The sequence below is a fragment of the Cheilinus undulatus genome, linkage group 24 (assembly GCF_018320785.1).
Source record: "Cheilinus undulatus linkage group 24, ASM1832078v1, whole genome shotgun sequence".
NCBI classification, from domain to species: Eukaryota; Metazoa; Chordata; class Actinopteri; order Labriformes; family Labridae; genus Cheilinus; species Cheilinus undulatus.
In genome coordinates, this window is record NC_054888.1 from 20,385,598 (window position 1) to 20,405,502 (window position 19,905).

Below are 19,905 nucleotides of genomic sequence, written 5' to 3' on the forward strand. Positions count from 1 at the left end.
ACTCATTTCGGTGAAACTTTCTTCCAAATATAGCGTCCAGTTTCCATATTTATCAATTTTGTTCTTAGCTTTCTAACCCGCTGTCTCTCCTCACAGATCAATAGCCGTCCAGTCATCGGGAATGGAGGCTTCCCCTTCTCCTCGCTGCCCAACGGGAACGCATACTACTCAGAGAACAAATAAAATCCAGCCGCTTTGACTTTCTGACGGCAGAGGATCCTAACTCAGACTGAAAGAGCAGGTTTTAAAGGAAGCAGAAAGACTACAGAGTCTAAAAACAAAAGGAGCAGAGCAGACTGAGGAACAGAAACATGCTTGAGAAGAAAGAGAGGACGAAACAGGACGTGCCTACTTATCTTTCATTTTTAATCAGAGTAGCAAAAGAAGCCTAAAGGAAGAGTTTCAAGTGTTTGAGAAAAGGAGAAGAAAAAACCTGGATTGCCTCGTTGAAGCTGGTTGGATTGTACCAAAAAAGAAGGAAAGATTAAGAAAAGAAAAGCATCTGGGAAATCGATTTCAGGATGTTTTGATGGATTTTCTACTCCTGCCTTGATGGATAAAAGCTGTTGTATCACACAGTGCTTTGTCCCCCATGATTACATCTATTTTATTGGATTAGTAAGTCTCCAATTTATGAGTCATCTGTCTGTAAGAGGTAATATTTAGAAAAGTAGAAAGGAACTTTAATAGTTTACCAAATCAACTCCTAAACCCTCATCTTTTAGGGGTTTTTTTTTCTTGTAAAAACAGCGTGTTTGGAATGAAAACACTTCCAAGAAAGCCATAATCCAGGTGTTTCCTTTTGAAATGTTCACAGAATTCATTAATTAGTACAATAAATAGATTTATTTCTAAGGAACATTTAAAAAACAGTCAAAATGAGTTGAAAATGGCTTAAAGTTCCCATTTTTTTCTTGGAAAACTAAAGTTCTCAGGTTGTAAAGCTGTGAGCTGACATAACAATGGTTTTGTGGGTTTTTCCCAATTTGGCCACAAGGGGCAACAACGAGCCGCCTTCAAACTCCAAATAAGCCCTAACAAGTCACCTAAATGTAGAAATAACACTTTACTTCTATCTGATTAATATCTGAACCAGCAGTTGTTTATAGTGGAGTTAATGTGATTCAGCAACATTAGGCAGGTTTCCATCAAAAGGTAGCACTTTTTTTTAATTCATGAAAAATCTGCACAAAAACATGACTAATTAGTAAACTGCTTTTCTATCTGCTTCTGTTTTATAAATATGAGGAGGTATATGTTGTAAGAAAATAATGGATTAATGTTTTTATGAGCATAAAGGGCCTTTTACGTAAATTATGTGATTCAAGCTGGTTTTTGGCTTGTTTTGAGTCGATATTTTGGTTTTACAAGAAAAAAAAATAATGTAAAGATGAGGATTGAATGGTTGGTTTGGCTTGCAACCTCCAAGAGAAATATCAAGGCTGTCTATCAAGAAATTTTTTCAACATATGACGAGTCTGAAAGTGAAAAGTACAGAAGACGCTCCTGTGAATCCTCTGCCGTCTCATACGCACAAACCCGCCACCTTCCTCCTTAAAAATCTGTTTTCTATTCGAGCTCTCAGAAGGATGAAATATATGTTCTTTTCTTGTTTTATTTTTGCTGTTATTGTCCTTTCGAAAGTTGCATTTTTAAGTTCATTTCAACTCCTTTCTGTCCCAGTGAGGGAGATGCGCTTTGCAGACAGGGTATCAAAATAAATGCGCACAACAACGCCTCAGCTCTGACAGCTTCGACATACTAACGGGCAACTTTACACATTTAAATACACACAAAAACAGCCAGCTGCTTTTAGTGCCTCTGTTATACATGTTAAAGCATTCAGTCATTGAGCCAGTTTCTTCTTTTTCCTCAATTTTTTAGTGTTTTTCCTGTTATAGGGAAGAAAATAAAACACAGATGGTGCCTTAAACTGACAGTTTGAACCTTAATGGACAGTCTGCTCAAATTAAAATCCTTTCCAAATGGAAAATTTGTAAAAAAAGAAAGAAAAAGTGTCATGTGAATTGATATTTTGATACAAACCAAAGTTAAATTTGCCCTTGCCTTAATTTTAACAAGCCAATTATGGAGGGTGCTTTCACACAGAGATTGTTTGGAGAGGTTGTTTCCAAAAAAAGGGGCATAAATCCTCACCCAGTTTGTTTGGAGGTCTGCAAGCATGACAATCAAACTGTTACAGAGCAAAATAAGCGTTCGGTGTTTGATATCGGCTGATACAGAGTACTGATCCGATAACAGAGTACACTTTCTGGACTGACTGCAGACTAGCAAATTATTTCAGACCTAGATTTGACTCAGCATGGCTCAACAAATAGAATCATAAAGTACAGCATCTTAAGTTGTTTTTCTGCAGATTATCGCTATTACTGCTAAATCTTAGGACAACAGTAATACAGGGGGCTGCATCACATCACAGGCTCGCTCTCTCTCTCTCCATGCTCTATGCGGGGAGCATGACGTCATTACAGAACAGCCTGCTAATGGCTGACAGCCCTCATAAACCGTTAACAATGTGACATTAGTGTTCAGGCTAGCCGTAATAAATGATCGTCATTCGATCAGAATAGATTAAAAGACGTTCAATATCTGGTTTAATGGATAGGCTTGCTAAAAATCAATGGGAAGGCACAATGGCTAGCTTTAAGATGAAAAACAAATAAGAGGCAACGATTTATGGTCCAAAAGTTATTTAACCTTTGATAAACTGTGTCATTTTTTTGTCGCGTACGACAGCACCGGTCCGGAAGGCAATTTAATGATCACCTTCAGAGAATAAATGCCACGCAGCCACCGTTCTTTGCTGCTGCAGTCCTCTGCTTCTTCGCTGCTCCAAACTCGTGCATGCCGTGCTTTTCGGCAGTTGAGAAGAATTGATTTCTGGTTTATAGCGCTAACATTTAGCATGGCAAAACAAAGCAAACTAAACAGTATCGGATCAGTGCATAAACTCGTGTACTCGCGGATACAAATACCTGCATTTTAAGCAGTATCGGACGTATTTCTGATACTCGTATTGGAACAGGAACAACTCTACTAATTCGTGCATTTGTGTTCGTTAATTTCATCATGATATTGAAACGGGCTCATCAAATATGTCCCTAATGGACACTAAACAAAGAAAGGTTCAAGTAGAGCGCAGACTGGCACCAGTTAACATGGTCACATATTGAACCGTAACACCGGCAGAGCTTTGAAAGCCCTGGAGTTTGTTAACTTTTGTATTCTTTTTTTTTTTTTTTTTTTTTTTTTTATGAGTGATGTTCCCCTTGAATATAAAGGCTCCTCCACCCACATCAATAAGGCATTTTACTTCATCGCTGCAACTCGCTTTCTTAGTAGGTTAGCAAATTAACTAGCCTCTTGGAGCCATCCCGCAATGCAAAGTGCAACTAGGTATTTGTCAGACATGATGTCTTTGTTAGTACTTTGTCCTTTTTCCTGCTTGACGACATCACTGTTTGAATACAAAACAAGCCAAGGGGGGAAATAATATCAGTGAATCATTTAATCATCTCAATCTGTACAAAACAAACAAGCCATCTGTGTGAAAGCACCATAAAACATTTGCACTATTCCTTTAAAATGTTTGCCAAAGCATGTCATGAAAAGAAATCTTTAAGAGCTTTATGACTGAAAAATTCCAAGTTTTTAAAACTATAATTTGCACATTAGAAAAGACTAGATCCTTTTGACTTCTTACTTATAGGATCATAAACTTATTTTAGGTGACTTGGATACATCTCAGCTTAAATTTGAAATAATTTGACTTTTTTATGATAATTTTTTGTTTGGTTTTTAGAAAGAGAGCCCTGACTGAGAGTCACTGCCTTAAAATCATGACACATAATCACTTGGATGTTGATCCATCACTGATTGTAAGAGTGGACCCTTCTTTCATATTTTCTACAACAACGTCCGTCCTCTTCCTCTTTCCTGTCTCTATCTTTGTGGTTAATTTATCAACTTTCTTGCTTGGACCGTGAGTATCTACTATCGTCTGGCAGCGAAACACAGAAGTAAAACGGTTAAAGGCAGCTATTGTATATTTTAAATGAGGAAAAAAATGGAAAACACTTCACATGTAAACAAAAAAAACATCAAGGGGTGGAAACTTAAAGTGCCTTTTAAATGAACCTCTTCATGATTGTCTGTTGAAACAATTTTAGCACTTAGATTGAAAAAGAAACAGCGAATGGAAAGCCTCAAACTGCAAGAATTGTGCGTCCCTTCATCAAGTACTGAGCCATGAAATCTGACGTTGTCCATACAGCACTTCTGTACTTTACTCTCATAGAATAGCAGCTCATTTTAGAGGTTGTGAAAGATAAATAGTGACGGAAAACTTGACCTAAATACCAAAAATTGTCAGTAAAACAAACTGTGATGCTTTAATTTACAGGATACCAAAGGGACCTGACAAATCTGCTAAAAATGCATACTTTCTGTCATCATGTGAATTGGTTTCTGCCCAGAAATCAGCAGGAGAAAGACCAGAGTGATTGCTTTTGTGGTCTAAAGGACAGAGAAAATCTAACTATGAAGTATGCTGTGTTCACGTCATGTGGAAGTCGTCATAATTCCCAATATCCAGCTTGTAAATCAAGCTCTAAATTTCCACTTTTTTCCTGAATAATGCAGAAAAATACCAACAAATATGAAGGAAAAAATGTGTCATAAAAGGGATTAAACTTGTGGATATTTTGCAAATTATTCAACCTTTTTCATCACTTAACTATTTCTACAAATCAGTTTTTTTGTCTGTTTAAAGCCAAAAAAAAAAAAAAAGCAAATAACTCATCATTTCTAGTAATTTCTGGTTATTTTTTGGATGCAAAATCATGTGTCTTCAGCAAATGTTGACACCTTTAAGCCATCAAACAGTCAAAAAGTTTAACATTTAAGAGCAAAACACAGTAAGAAAACATCAAATTAGTAATGTTTCATTAGAAATGATTGGAAATATTTTGCTGTTTTTTTACTCATTTTTTAAAAATAAAACATTACTGAATGATTAGATGACAGCAAGCTCAATTATCTGGTCAAAGTATACTCCAGTCACTTCATTAGGTACACCTGTTAAACTGCTGTTTATACAAATATCTAGTCAGCCAATCACATGGCAGCAACCGTCATATCTAGGCAATTTTAAACTGAGCATCAGATAGGAGAAAAAAGATGGTTTATTGGACAACTGGTTGGCTGATCAGATATTTGCATAAATCCCCAGCTGAACAGATATATCTGATAATTTGGTTGTGAATGCATTAATATAAATTTACAAGAGTAGCACCTCAAAATTAGCTTTTTACACTAGTGTGTAGATAAAATTTTACACCACATGATGTGAACGCTGCATACTCCGCAAGCTAATACTGCTGTTGAAATGCATTCTGGGCAATGTAGTTAATCACTGCCTACAATGAAGGTAGTCGAGGCAGGCAAAGTTTGTGTATTATGATCACTTTGGCTCATTTTCATGTATTTCCATACTCTTTAAATAGAGCTCATAAACACATGGAAATTCCACATTTTAGTCTGAATATTTGTGAAAACTGAGCCAAAGCCTTCCACAAACAGCGAAACACACTGACGACTAGCCTCAAGGATATTTTCGACAACTTGGCGGTGCTTTTGAAGGTTCTCCAACACAAACAAACGTGTGCCTTGACAGCAGATTCACCAAAAATCCTCCCTCAGACCAAAAATCATCCCACTTAGACCACGTCCATTATGTAGACTCAGTACAACAGGAAGCACTAATTTTTCCTCTTAACAATCCAGAGTGCTTTCATCAAAAATATAGTAAAGAAAAAATATATCTTATTATTACTTGCTTCTAAAAATAAAAAAAGTGTTTGTACTTATTATCTTATATTTTCAAACCCCAGGAAGCCATGGCTCCAAACTGCAGTATCTTTGTGTACCTGTATATAAATATATATATTTGTTTTCTTTTTTCATATATTGTGTATTTTAATGTCATTTTGCCTTAATCATACTCACGCCTATCATTTTTTGTACATTTTCTGCACAGCATAGACATATGTAATCTCTTGTTATGTTTTTTTTTTTTGTATCTCTTCATCTTATCACATTTTGTGGATTTTGCCGTCAATATTTTGCCTTTAACAGTGTAAGAGTGTTTGAGTCAATCCTTTAAATCTGACCATATTAAAGGTGATCTGATCACACAATCCTCTGTGCTTTAAATAAATGTGTTATTGTGACTAAAGAATGCTTCAAAGTATAAAAAAATCTATGATTTTATTGTTTTACTCAGAATTATGTCACATGCTTTATACTGAAATATTAGTGATTGAATTTGTTGATTAGCTAAGTGGATAAAAAAATTGTATTGTGGTCATTTCTGTGTTTGAAAGAAGCGGTGTCCACTAGATGGCGGTATAACTTAATAATTTGTTGCAGCTACCTGCACTTACATGAACCTTTTCCAGTCCTTAATGGTTCCCAGTGAAGGAATAAACTGAGCCAGAAAGGTCCAATTTAGCCTTTTGTTTTCGTACATTTTTCTGTTTATTTGAATAGCTCCAAAATTTGAGGAAGGTGTGACGAAAGTGGCAGAGAAGAAGAAAAAAGGCTCGACTAAAAAAGATAAACAGGCATCCTTTGAAATAAAATCTCAACATACATTACAAAGTATGTTTTATGAAAATCTTTTGCATTAGAAGTAGTTGTAAATATATATATATATATATATATATATATATATATATATATATATATATATATATATAAAGAAAAAGAATTGAAGGAAAAGTCATCGACCGTTATTTTTACACTACGTCACACAATCGTCCTGCGCGCGCACGACACTCAATCAATGCCCGGGAAGCGCGCGGCCGGCTGGAAAGCGATAGAAACGGAGGAGAGAGGAGAGCGGCGAAGTCCGAGAGAAGAGAGGAGGACAATTTAACTTTTTAATTTTTCATTTCTTACGGTTTTTGTGTGAATATCGTCCCCATGATGTGAGTTTTAACCGTCTCTTTTTTTTTTTCAAATTCCACTCGGCATGTAAGCGCCATGGACGGGATAACCGAAGAACCGTTACTCATGATGTTCTACTTCGACAGGGAGCTTTAGTGCGTCAATTTAACGGTAATTTCAAACAGTTAAACGATGTTTCGATAGATATGGCGTCTGTTTTTACCCTCCTTTTCATCCCCGGAATAACTGTTGATAACTGAACGAGATAGAGACTAACGAAAGGGTGTTTTTGTATTTAACGTTAAAGCAGAGTCCAGAGTGTCAGTTAATGAAATCACATGCTGCTGAGCCTGAGAGGAGGAGAGCTCTTCTTACTGGTTACCAACGGACAACTTCAACTGGTTACCACTGTCTCCTGCTGGGACCAGTTTATGGCTTTCCTCCACATTCACTGTGAATAGATAACAACATGTATGCAGGACGAAAGAGGAGAAAACCAGCGCAGAAGGGGTAAGCTATGGGAGATGCTTTATGTACTCGTTTAAGCAGTATTATCATAAATTACTGGCTTTTATTCGGCTCAATTAAGACATGCAAGCATTTGGTCATCATTTGGTACGGGGTTATCAAATCATAACCAACAATAAAGAAAGTTTGACTAAATTTTAGTCATATTTAGATCTAGATATGTTGAAATAACGAGCCTAAATCAGAGTTTACCTCCAAATAATGCTTATAATTTTGAACCAGAGGCTTGTAAAGATTAGAAGTGCACATCCCCACCAATATTAACTTATCTGAGGGGTTATGAAGTGTGTATTACTGGCTTTCATGCAGGTAAATCAAAGTATTATTGGCTGTAATTAATGAGATGATAAAGAGAAATTAAATTAAAAAAAACATCTTTAAAGAAGTTTGTCTTGCCTATAAACAAATAAAGCCCATCAATCTCTTCTATTGTTGTCACAATACCAGTTATTTCAAACCAACGGTCAAAAAAGGACTATCCATGCCAATATATCCAATAGTAATAGCAACCACTTAATAGGTACTGGGTAATAATAAGGAAATTATGTATGCTGGAGCTGAAATGTTTTAGTTCAGACCAGGTGTATCTTGATTTTTGCATGTAAAATGTCCATGTCTTGCTTATGATCAAATTTAAAGCCTGTCCTTTCAGATATTGGCCCTAAATCTGTATTTGGAAATGAAAACAGCCCAGCAAGTTGTAATATGCAAGCTTTTTCTCTTCTATTGATGCCTTAAAACCAATTATTTTAAACAGCTGTTAAAAAGGAATAGTAATGCATATCCATGCTAAAACATTAGGGCTGCACAATTAATCGCAAGTTAGATTAAATCGAATATGGCCCGCTGCAATTTACAAATCGCAGATGTTGCAATATTTCTTTAACTTAAAACATATCAAATTACCAGTTTAAGAAATCATTTTTGCAGAGATTTTATGCACAATATGCAAACATTTAAGTGTCATTTTTTATAATGGTTTTTATAATCCTCCTTTTTGTGTTTTATGTATGATTTTTTAAATCAAAACGAGTGACATAAAAAGGATAATGTCCTTAAACAAAGCAAATGACATCACACTAGCAACATGAGCAAAAATAGTAACCTAGAAATAGTCACCTCCTCCACCCAAGCTGCCTCCTTAATAGCTTAAAGCTTGTTGCACCCCCATGTTCAGATTCATGCTACTATGGATTAATTGCTTCTGAAATAATGTCATTGTTTTCAGTGCACATGGTCTTATATATGGAGTTATTTATTGCTTGAATTTGTCAAAAAATGCATAAGATTGACAGAAGAATAATCGTATATTAAATCGCGATCGCAATATTGGGTCACGGTTAGATTATTTTTGCAAATCATTCAGCCCTATGAAACATCTAGTAGTAATGAACATAATCAGGGCCAAACTTTACCACATCAGTGGATAAAGCCCATGTTTATATCCACAGAGCAGAAAAATAGGGAAAATAAGAATGTTGATGCTGAAATGTAGGGATCAATTGATATTGTTTTTTCAGGGCTGATACTGACTGTTAGTAGTTATGATGTACAGACTACTTAATGTGGCAAAAGTCAAATTGCATTATCAGAATAATCAAAAATTAACAATTTAGCCTAAGGCCTATCTGGATGAGCAGCGGCACAGAGCCACAGAACTGTGTTGTATGCAGGATGTTTGGTGGGATTGAGAATGAAAATAAAAGCCTTTTCATGCCTTTATTGCATAGAGGAAGGACAGTGGATAGACTTTGAAACAGGGAAGAGAGTGGGGAGAGACATGTGGTAAAGGGCCACAGGCAGGATTTGAACCCAGGCCACCCGTGTACAAGGGTAGCACCTTAAACCACTCAACCATCTGCACGCCCTCATCTTGATTTTTGTTTGCAAATTCTCCGCATCTAACTTAAAATCTAACTTGCAATGGTTTTACAACTGAATTTAGGTGCTTGTTAGCACGAGAACACATGTTTTATGTGCATCTTAAGTTGAAATGTTGAAATAAGACAGTGCACTAGGGCTGAACGATTTAAGTAAATAATCTAATTCTGATTATTTTTCCAATATTATGATTTTTATTATTTTTAAGTTCCTCATCCAATGCTTTTCTTCCAACTTAAGCAATAAATCATTCTGTATTTTAACCAGAACAGTATTAAATAGATTAAACCAGGGCAGAACATTTTTGAAACAATGTCCAATTTGCAATTATTTTGACTTATATAGAAAATTCTCTATTAAATGTTGCTTTAAAAGGAATGATCATTTTTATGTCACTCTGATTTTGAGTAAGAAAAAAATAAGGAAAGTAGCATTGTTGCAAACTATTCTTAAAAAATGACACTGAAATGTTTGCATGATGGGTGGAACATATCAGCTGAACAAAAATTGAATAAAACTGGCATTTTAACACATATTTTAGGTCAAAGTAATGTTGCACCGTTAGCGATTTGAAAATTGCTGCAGGAAATATTGCGTTTTAATCTAAAATTTGATTAATTGCTCCACCTTACTGTGCACACACTGTTAATTTGCTTTGAAATTATTTTGTTTGCCTATTCACTTTACATTTTAGTGCATGGTTTGAGCACCATGTATGCACATATTGATTTAAGAAGATCCTATTCTGTTTGACTTGAGCTCATCAACAAAAGCTCAGATCTGAATCACACAGGAGCCCGCAGTGTCGCTCATATATATCACCAAACTTCTTCAACACTCAGGCTTAAACCAGCCCCACTTGAAGGCGCCAAGTCCAACCCGTCCAAACGCCACCGGGACCGTCTGAACTCGGAGCTGGACCGGCTCGCCAGCCTGCTGCCCTTCCCTGAAGATGTCATCTCCAGCCTGGACAAACTGTCCATCCTGAGGCTCAGCGTCAGCTTCCTTCGCACCAAGAGCTTCTTCTCAGGTATAAAACGTGATACAGAATGACATATGACACAAACCCAGAGGTGGGGGGGTCACTTTTCATGAGAAAACACTATCTGCAAGATAAACTCACCTGCAGTTTAAACAAAGTGACAGAATGATCAGATTTAGACTGGCAGAGAGAGGAAGTTGGAAGATGTTAGTATGAAGTCTGAAAACAGCTGCCTGTCTCTTCTACTTCTCCCCCTTCAGCCTCCTGAAGTTCTGAAATAGCTTTTTCACACCTCACACTGAACCTGCGGACACAGCAGCAGAAACAGACAGGGGTGGAAGGTTTCAAAAAAGAGAGAAGGTCAGAGGGAGATTCTGCAGGCCAAAACAGAGTGTGAGACTGTGAACTGTATCAGGTGTGAAAATGAGTTTGAAAGCCATGTATAGGTCTGTAAAGATGACTGTGGAGATGAGGCTAACACAGTCTTTTCCTTATAGGAGAGACTAAAAACAAGTAGGTAAAATATATAGATTTATTCATAATCAATCCAACATAATCTAATGTTAACATAATCTATATGATGTTTAGTCTAAATGGGGAGCTATCATTTTATTTAGACAATTAGGATTTTTTTATTGTTAGTAAATCAAACAATATTTATGCCTGTTCAATAACACTTCAACAAAAATTGAAGTTATAAAGAATAAAAAGAACTGCAGGCAAACTCCCCTACACTGTCTAAATTGCAAAAATACATTGGCGACATTTGGAAAATTTGGAAGAACTCACAAGGACTAAGGCAAACTTCTGCACAACAAGGACCCCTTGCTAGTTTCAACACCTTATCCATATGTTGCTAATATATTTATCCAAACTAGACTGTGCTCTCTCTTTCCTTTGGTTAAAATGTGACTGTAGATCATGAAGTTTTTTTTTTCCTTATACCACCTTTCATTTTGATCTTGTTGAAATCCCTTGGTACATGACAGGAAAGAGTCTTTTGAAAACCTCCACATATGGATTTTTTCCAGTGTTTTTGTACAAGTTAGACCATGTGTAGGAGATTCTCTGCAAATGAAAATAAAAATCCCCGTATTGGGTTTCTAGGATTCAATTTTTGTTGGCGTGGTATTAAACAGGTTTCAATATGGTGTGATTTTTTTTCCAGAATCGTATCAAAGGGTAACATTTTGGTGGTGAGACAACCATTTCTTCACAGAAACAAATATCCAACTTATGTCCCGCACATCCATTACTGGACAACATAAAGGCATTAGATATTCAAGTTTGCAGGGAAACTTCTGTACACTCTAAAATGCACAAAAAACTTAGGCAACAGAAATGTTGCAAAAAAAAAAAAAATGCAAGAAATCGCCTTGATATTAATGACAGGTCGCATCAAAAATTACACTTCAACAACACTTCATGAATTTCAGCCACTTTTTTTTTAAGATTTATTTTTGGGCTTTTCATGCCTTTATTTGATAGGGAAGGACAGTGGTTACTACATGGGTAGTGCCTTAGACCACTAGGCTATCTGTGCGCCCCTTCAGTCACATTTTTAACCCAAAGAGCACAGCTGCATAAACTGCATAAATACGACAGCAGCATTTGGAAAAGTGGGTTGATCTGGCAAGGAGAGAGGCATCCGTTCACTCTCCCAAATGTTGCCAACATAGTGATGCTGCAAGTAAAAGTCAAACCATATTTCATTCCAGTCCAGCTAAAATAGAAGTCCTAGATTCTCAAAAATGGACATTTTCTTTGTTTTCAATGCTCATAATTTACAGGCAAAATTCTGCTCCTGGCCAGTTTCACCTTCTTTCCCAAATTTTGCCAACACTTTTGTTAAAATTTAGACATGCAGCAATCTCTCTTTCTCTTTTGGTTTAAAGTATGACAGAAGATCATGAAGTTTCTGTACTTTTTTATTCCATTTACCATCAAAATAGTGGAGATTTGATCATGTTGAAACACATGGGATCTAAAGAATCAAGAACATTTAGACAACTTCAGTGTAAACGTTTTTGGACAGCTTCAGCAGCTTAAATTGTAATAGTCCAATACAGACCGTTGAAAAATTACAAGAATTGACATTTAGCACTGTTGGATCTTAAGAAGGTTCTAAGAAGAGCTTCAAAACACAAAAATAATAAATGGGAGTGAATCAAAATAAATTTTGAGTAAGCAATTTATTAAAAACAACAAACTGAAATAGGTTGTACATCAGTTGATCAAAGGTTAAAAAAACTGAAAACCCCCTCAAAACAGAAATAAAAGTTTCAAAAAAAGGACTCAGTAATGAGTAGATCCACCGTTCTTTTTGAACACTTCAAAAATTGCTTACTCAAACTTGAAATCCAACAATGCAAAATGTAAATTCTTGCAATTTTTCAATTGATCTTAAAATTTTGATTTGAAGTGTGTTGGTTGCGTCAGTCTTCTGTTTTTGGTGCCATGATAGTAGACAGGTTTTAATATGGTTTGACTTGGTAGAATTAAATCAAAGTGGAATATTCTGGTTTTATGACAACTATTTATTGTTTCTTCACAAAAAAAAAAGATTGAGATAAATGTACTGAGTATTGGCATTAGTCCTTACAGTCTCAGCTGCACTCCAAACAGTATTTCTGCTAGCTCTAAAGGAGCTCCAATAGAGCTTTATGCTACATGAGGTCATTGCAGTTGCTCAGGGCAGAGGCTGTGGTTCGTACGGGTGCAGCACGGCGCTGTGGGTGGGGGTTTAGGTGAGGGTTTGGGAGGGGATTTTAAGGTCATGACTGTTGCGTCTGGACTGTCTGTGATTCGGGCTGTGTTTAAGAAGTGCTAAAGTGCAGAGGATTGGCTTTGTCAAGGAGTTAGCAGGCTTACAGGCCCAGCAGATGGATTTGGGATGTAGTTGTGTGTTTGGCAGACTTGAATGTGTTCCCAGACTATTAAAGAAAGCAGATTGTGAGTCTATCCAACAAAAACAAACAGCTTCACTAAATGTGTGCTGTTTAATCTAAAACAGGAGGCTTAAAACAACATTTTAACAGATTCATTAAGAACTCAAACAACTCAGAGGACACATTTAAGCCCAAGAATTAGCGCCACAGCACAAACATGCAACAATAAGACTCTTAAAACTGAAAAAGTGATTGCCAAGTTAACTAAATCTGATCAATCTGGTCAAAATGCTACAAATTTGGTAAATTTGGCACATAAATTTGTTTTGTTATTGTGCATACAATGGAAAATAAAACTGCAAGCCCTTTTCTTTGAAATCAGCATGTCTGTTTTCCATTTATAAGCACTGTTGCTTCACAGCAAGAAGGTTCCTGGATGGATTCAAGGCAGGGGCAGGGCCTATCTTTGTGGAGTTTGCATGTTCTCCCCCGAGTCAAAGACATGCTCGTTTAACTAGTGTTAGCATGCCTGGATATTCGTCTCTGTACGTCAGACCTGTGACTTACTGCTAACCAGTCCCAAGTGATCCCAAACAGGAAAAATGAAAGTATATTGATACATCTTAAAAACTTGATATTTCACCCATCCCCTCTGTGAACTATCTGTTGTATTTAATAGTAAAACTGCCGCCTGTCACAGTCTGAAAATGCCCGACACTTTAACCTTTGATTAACACAATGTCAGACCTCAATGACGCTGCTAACCCCGCAGAAACAGGCCAGCACACCCTTCTCCATCACAGTGCATGAACCATCGCCGACCCCCTCTCATTCTAATGTCTTAATACAAGATAAACGTATTGTAGGTCAGCTTCTCTTGCCTGTGGCCATGAGTCGACCCCTGTCCCAAAGCCTCAGCCACACAGTAATGTAGGTCTGAAGAGACTGCTGCTTACAGCAAGCAGAGAGGAGGTGGGAGGAGGAGATGAAAGCCTCGGAGAATAAAAACACGGCGGGATAATCCACTCACGGCCGCTTTACAGACCGTTTGAAGAGGGACGGGGGGAGACTGGGGCCCACTTTTCAACTTTTGACTCTTGCAACCTCAGAGAAACCCTGTTTTATTATTGTTCTCTTTATCATGCTTTTAACCTGCGTCTGCACGGAGCGTTTGACATCACCTCTGTCTGAGACGCTGTAATCATGTGGGAGAATTAGGTGAGGTTTAGGTGAGGTTATGAACAGACGACCACCCCCACTCCCTCTGTTATTGAACACGCTTACGTGGACTTAAGTTTCCTTGTTATGAGCCTTAATCTCATTTTGCTCATATTTAAGTTATGGTGCCACATGCACACAGAGAATCCTGGATATTCTCATCCCTGTATACTAATTTCCCACTCTCTGATTACTGTATCTTATTGCTACAGGCTTCTGGGATGTTTATATTTAACAGAACAAACCACAGCGATCTAAATATCTGAGAAAAATGAGACCACTGTAGGTTATAGCAGGCTAACTACTGTAGCTGACACAAAGCCAGTGGCAAATGTAATGAATTTATTTACAATAAAGAGTAAATGGCCAAATAAGGAAACATTGTAATGGGCTGTGAAATAAAACTAAAGAAATGTGGAGCATGACTAAGCAGGGAGCAACAGGGAACAGCAGGGTAGCAGTGTCTGTGCCTCTCTAGTCTCTCCTGGGGTCTGCTCTTATGGACTGGAAACACTGGGCCCAGGTGTGCCCAGTCCATGGTGACAAAGTCACCTGAAACACTCAGAGCACTACAAACAAACAAGCAACTAGCAAGGTTGTCCCATGGTGGGAGAAAAAAGCCACAGCAAATATCGACCACATCCTCCCCTATGAAACAACCCACGTCTTGTAACGTGTTCACCACAGACTTCAGTCAGCCAGCATTTTGATGCTTTATTCCACTTATATTAAACTCTTACTGCCTGAAAACAAAGCTCAGTTTCTTTTTAGCTCCAGAAGTAAGACCCTCTCGTTGCTGCAGCCATGTTTGTTTACTGATACGGCACAGATACACCTGCGCAGATAGGTGGAAGAAAACGTACATGCCAGGGTGTCCTGTTTTCCTCCTGAATTGGTCAGGTAGCAAAATCATACTTCTCAAAATCAGAGTAAAGGATTTTCCCTTTTCGGGAATCAGGAGATGATGTTCATCAGGGTACTTGATCAAATCCTGGATACTCAGGTAGTCCATGTATTACAAGACCAACCTTGCTTTATAATTAGAATACAAACTTTATTTAGGGGATTCATTGAACTGCAATGACTATATGAGTATTATATCCTGTTGACATTAGTGGTGTGTCCACCCAGATTTATTGCAGTATTACCAGAAATTTGTAGTAATTCAGCAACAGAACGTGCACATGTCTGCATGTTTCTATCCAGTACTGTTATGCAAGTATCAGGACTCAGTAGGTTGAGTGGTAGCAGGTGATACTCAAGAGACCAAAGAGGCCTCAATGCCAGGGCTTCCGCTACATGTAATTGATCGTGGCGCACCGCGCAAAATAAAAGCTACCATGCCTTCAGAATTATGATCCTTTTTTTTTCAGAGGTTAAAAATGTAAATTATATTGTATGAATGGATCCATGTAAACATATAGTCTATATTTGCGCACATTTACGAACCATAATAAGAGTTTGAAATTGTAATCATGAAATGTGGCACTGCTCTGAAACTTATTTTTGAAAAACGAACACCAGAGTCTAAACTTCCCACAGCCATGGATGCTTACTTAAAGGGATATTTATGGGTTTTTTTTTAAGTTGAGTTGCATGGATACATAGTAGTAGTAGAGGCATTAGCCTCCAGTGATTTCAGTGAGGATTGCTCCCCTTTAAGAAGGACTCGCTGGTTGTACTGACTAGGAAGCTAGGCTGTACAGTGTAACAGATGGGTACAGTTTCTTAGCGAGTTTTTAGTAAGAATAAGCTACAAAACAATGTTGGCTCAAACATACGGACTATCAAACATTTTTTGTAGCGTTTTATTTTTACCTAGAAATCCTCTATGTTTTTGTCACTGTTTTGCAATGCAAGAACATGTAACCAGTTGTCAAAACCTGCATTGCAAAATAGTAACAAAAACACTGAGGGATTTCTGGGTTAAAAATAAAATGCTTTGAAAGTTTTCAATAGTGCGTAGGTTTGAGCCAACATTGATTTGTGGCCCATTTTTACCCTCAAAAAAGCTAAATTCCTGGGAGAAACCATACCCATCTGTTATGCTGTATAGCCTAGCTTCCTGGTGCTTCTTAAAGGAGCAATGCTCACTGAAATCGCTGGGGGCTACTGCCAGTTCTACTGCTAGGTACCTCATGGCAAAAAGCCACATTTTCCTATTATCAATACATCAACTTTTGCACCACCTCCAAATCTAAAACTTGATTAGCGAAAGTTTTTTATTCTTGTTAGCTGTGCTAGCCTGGTTTTATGCACAAATTAAAAAAGTGCATAATAACTGGTTGATAAAACCCCTGGTCTTCTGCCTATATAGTGATCGCTGATGATCTAGTATGATATATAGAGGCACAGTGGTTATACTGGTGTGGTTCCAGTGTGTGCTGGTGTGTTTATTTGTCCACATCTGTCTCCAAGTGAAGCCATCTGCCAAGTGCTCAGAGCCGATTAATGCCTCCTTATGTAATACAGAACAACAGCATTGTGTTTTATATTACTTCCACCTCAGTTATGTGGTTATTCCTCATGAAAAAAAGAGAAAAAGAAAAACAATATTCTGTAACACATAGCTTTAAGATTTACCACAAATAATGAGATAAATCTTTGAACAACCTTATGAATATTTAATCCAAACCTCTAAAAGGTTCAACACCTATAAACACATTGTAGTTTGCAGCTCGCTCTCTGTTGTTGTTTATGTTGTCATTTGGGAGATGCTCTCCCCTCTTTAGCCCCGCTGCTGCTGCACTCGATTGAACCTGTAAAAAATTTATATCGGTCACAAACCTCGTGGGGTGGTGGTGGTGATGGTGGTGATGGTGGGGGATGAGATGCTGGATTAGACGGGTCATTGTTTGTGTCACTGTCCCTGCAGAGCACTCCACAGTTGCAAACAGGAGACTTTAATCTGTGGCTGCTGATGCAGGATGATCCAGTAGATGTTAGGAATTTCTGTTGTATATATAACTTCTGTCAATTTTTAAATGCAGTGGCAAACTCATGCATATTTACTTAAAAACAGTAATACTTAAGGTTATTTTAATTATTTTTTTATGCAACTTTTCTATGACATGTCTCAGAGCAACTATTGAAACTTTTTCCTTTCAGAGCACTTAAAGATCTATCCTGATTCAGATTACTGCCTCAGAGTCTCATAAGCAACTCTTAACTTGGATTTCTAGTACCAAATCTTTACAGAAAGACCCAGCTGCAACATTAAATGAGCAAACGCTTGAGTACTTTTACTTTTGTTGAAGTGCTTCAATTCTGCAGTATCATTTATCTACACAGCTTTTACTTGCCATCAAGTAGTTTCACAGTAACTTTTAATAGAGTGAAACACAACATGCGTATCTGACAGATTGAAGGTGTTGATACATCACCCAGTGCTTACACGAGTGCAGTCTTTTCTTCCTGCAGCTGTGCGCTCAGCCATGCAGATGTATGGAGCGTCCTTTATGTTTATGTTTCTGTGTTTGTGAAGTGACTCGGAGGCCTGGAGAGCATTTGTTGTGATGTTTTTATCGGCTGTGGCTGTCCTCATCGCCCTCCGTTGTGCCAACAGATGTCCCCTCCCCTCCTCCTCCTCCTCCCGGCCGCCTCGGGGTGTTTTTTCTTGCCGGCGGCTCCCATTCATGACGTCAGGGCGCAAAATATCCCTCCACCCCTCCGAGCTCTTAATTATTGATAGTCGACATGCTTTTCCTGCTCTCTCTCTCTATCTATCGGCCTGTGAGCTTCCACTACACTGAACTCTGTCACCAACTGTGCTGAAGAGTGAGGATTCATTTTTATATGGTGAGATATTTTTGAGTTAAAGTCACAAAATACAGACATGCATGGCAATTAGTTTATAAATATGGAGGATGTCAACTTGCACATAATTTGATTTCATGATCACAAATCACAGTCTAGGACTGAGTTGTCTTCTATGACACAGGCATGAAACTGATACTTGCATTTTAATTGTAAAACAGAAATCTTTGAAAGAAAGAGCTTTTCATTTTCAGCCAGGTCGTCAGTGAAAAAGTTTGAGGTTATGAAGTAAGAAATGGCTGATTGCGTGGAATAAAATCCTACCAGATTAAGCTATTTTCCTTGCACAGCCAGCGAGGGGAGAACAGGGTTGGTTGTAACACTCATTATATCTCGCCACCAGAGGGAGTTTTTTCCCAAAATTTGGTATGGAAATTTTTAGAACTGGGACCAAAGCTCACCTATGTAGTCTTCTCTGAAGCAGGACAGCTAAGGTTTTTTTTCTGTTTTTCCTGTCAAATTGAAAATATTCAGCTCCTCAGTATTTTTCTTTAAGGCTTTTACACATTGGGTTTATGACAAAACAATTGTTACCCTTAAACAGTGTGAAGGGAGAGCTTTAGTTTGGATTGTTGTTAGCTAGCTAACTTGTTGTTAGATGGTTAGCCTTGATGCTAGCAGGAATTCCAGTTGGAGTTGGTCATTACAGTCAGTTTGGGGTTGGTTGTCACAGCCGTTCAGGGGAGGTATGGGAGAAGTGTTGGATGTGCAACTAATGGGCTCACAAGCTCCACTTATTTGGAGTGCATGAACCCTACATTTGCATCACTGTAACATAGATAGTGAATGCATGTAGCCTATTTGAGAAAGCTATAGTTGTTAGATCAGTTTGTTTTGTTCTCTAGATGTGTTAAGATGCAGTAAGTTGTTACTTTTTCAACTTGTCAATGCTATTAAAATTTCAAATTTAGTTGTGCCATCTTGCCTTCTTTCCTGAGATTTTTCCAATTAAAATAACATTGTTACAATTCACCCCATAGTTTGTGACAACCGTCCCTGTGATGGGGTTGGTTGTCACAATGTGTCAGAGTGTCTTTGATCAGTAATCACCTCTTTGTTTCAATACGCATTTGAAGCCAACACTTTTAGCTTTACTTTAATGTGAAATGACTGTTGATAGATGTTTTGATAATGAGCAATTCACACTAATGCAAAAAGTGTGACAACCAACCCCATTCTCCCCTACTTGTGGTTCTAGCCCAGAACTATCCCATTATCATTATCATCAGGACTTATACATTTCTGTAAAATGTTTTTGATTTGGTTTCGTTTAAATTAATGATTTTTATTATTGTAGATTTCGGACTTTAAAAACATGAATTTTTTGAGTTTGTAATGTCAAAATTTGTGACTTTTTAAACTCTGAAATTCTGAGTTTGTATTCTGGTAAATATCAAGCTAGAAATGGACAACTTTTTTGTTTGTTTTTTTCTCAAAATGAACAGATCCTCTTGGTTTTTTAATCTTTAAGGTTGGCCTTAATTCACTGTCATACATTATGTCGCTAATTGTATTTAGAAAATACATATATATTGCGCATCAAATTTTAATATCATCAGAACAGACCCCCCCCCAACCCCCAGCAGAGATCTTTGCAACCCTCCAAGGGGTGCCAGGACTGTA

At 37.5% G+C, this 19,905-nt stretch overlaps 2 protein-coding genes across 2 annotated transcripts in view; both read left to right on the forward strand.

Moving 5' to 3' along the window:
• ahr2 (aryl hydrocarbon receptor 2) overlaps window positions 1-6,246 on the forward strand; it is a 103,616-nt gene extending 97,370 nt beyond the window's left edge. The window contains exon 11 of the mRNA XM_041781528.1: window positions 97-6,246. Coding sequence (XP_041637462.1) covers window positions 97-183 — 87 coding nt within the window. The 3' untranslated portion in view covers window positions 184-6,246. The remainder of the gene's footprint in view (window positions 1-96) is intronic.
• Window positions 6,247-6,925: 679 nt separating this feature from the next.
• The window catches only part of ahr1b (aryl hydrocarbon receptor 1b), a 36,671-nt gene continuing 23,691 nt past the window's right edge, over window positions 6,926-19,905 (forward strand). The window contains exons 1-2 of the mRNA XM_041782065.1: window positions 6,926-7,479; window positions 10,221-10,408. Coding sequence (XP_041637999.1) covers window positions 7,439-7,479; window positions 10,221-10,408 — 229 coding nt within the window. The 5' untranslated portion in view covers window positions 6,926-7,438. The remainder of the gene's footprint in view (window positions 7,480-10,220; window positions 10,409-19,905) is intronic.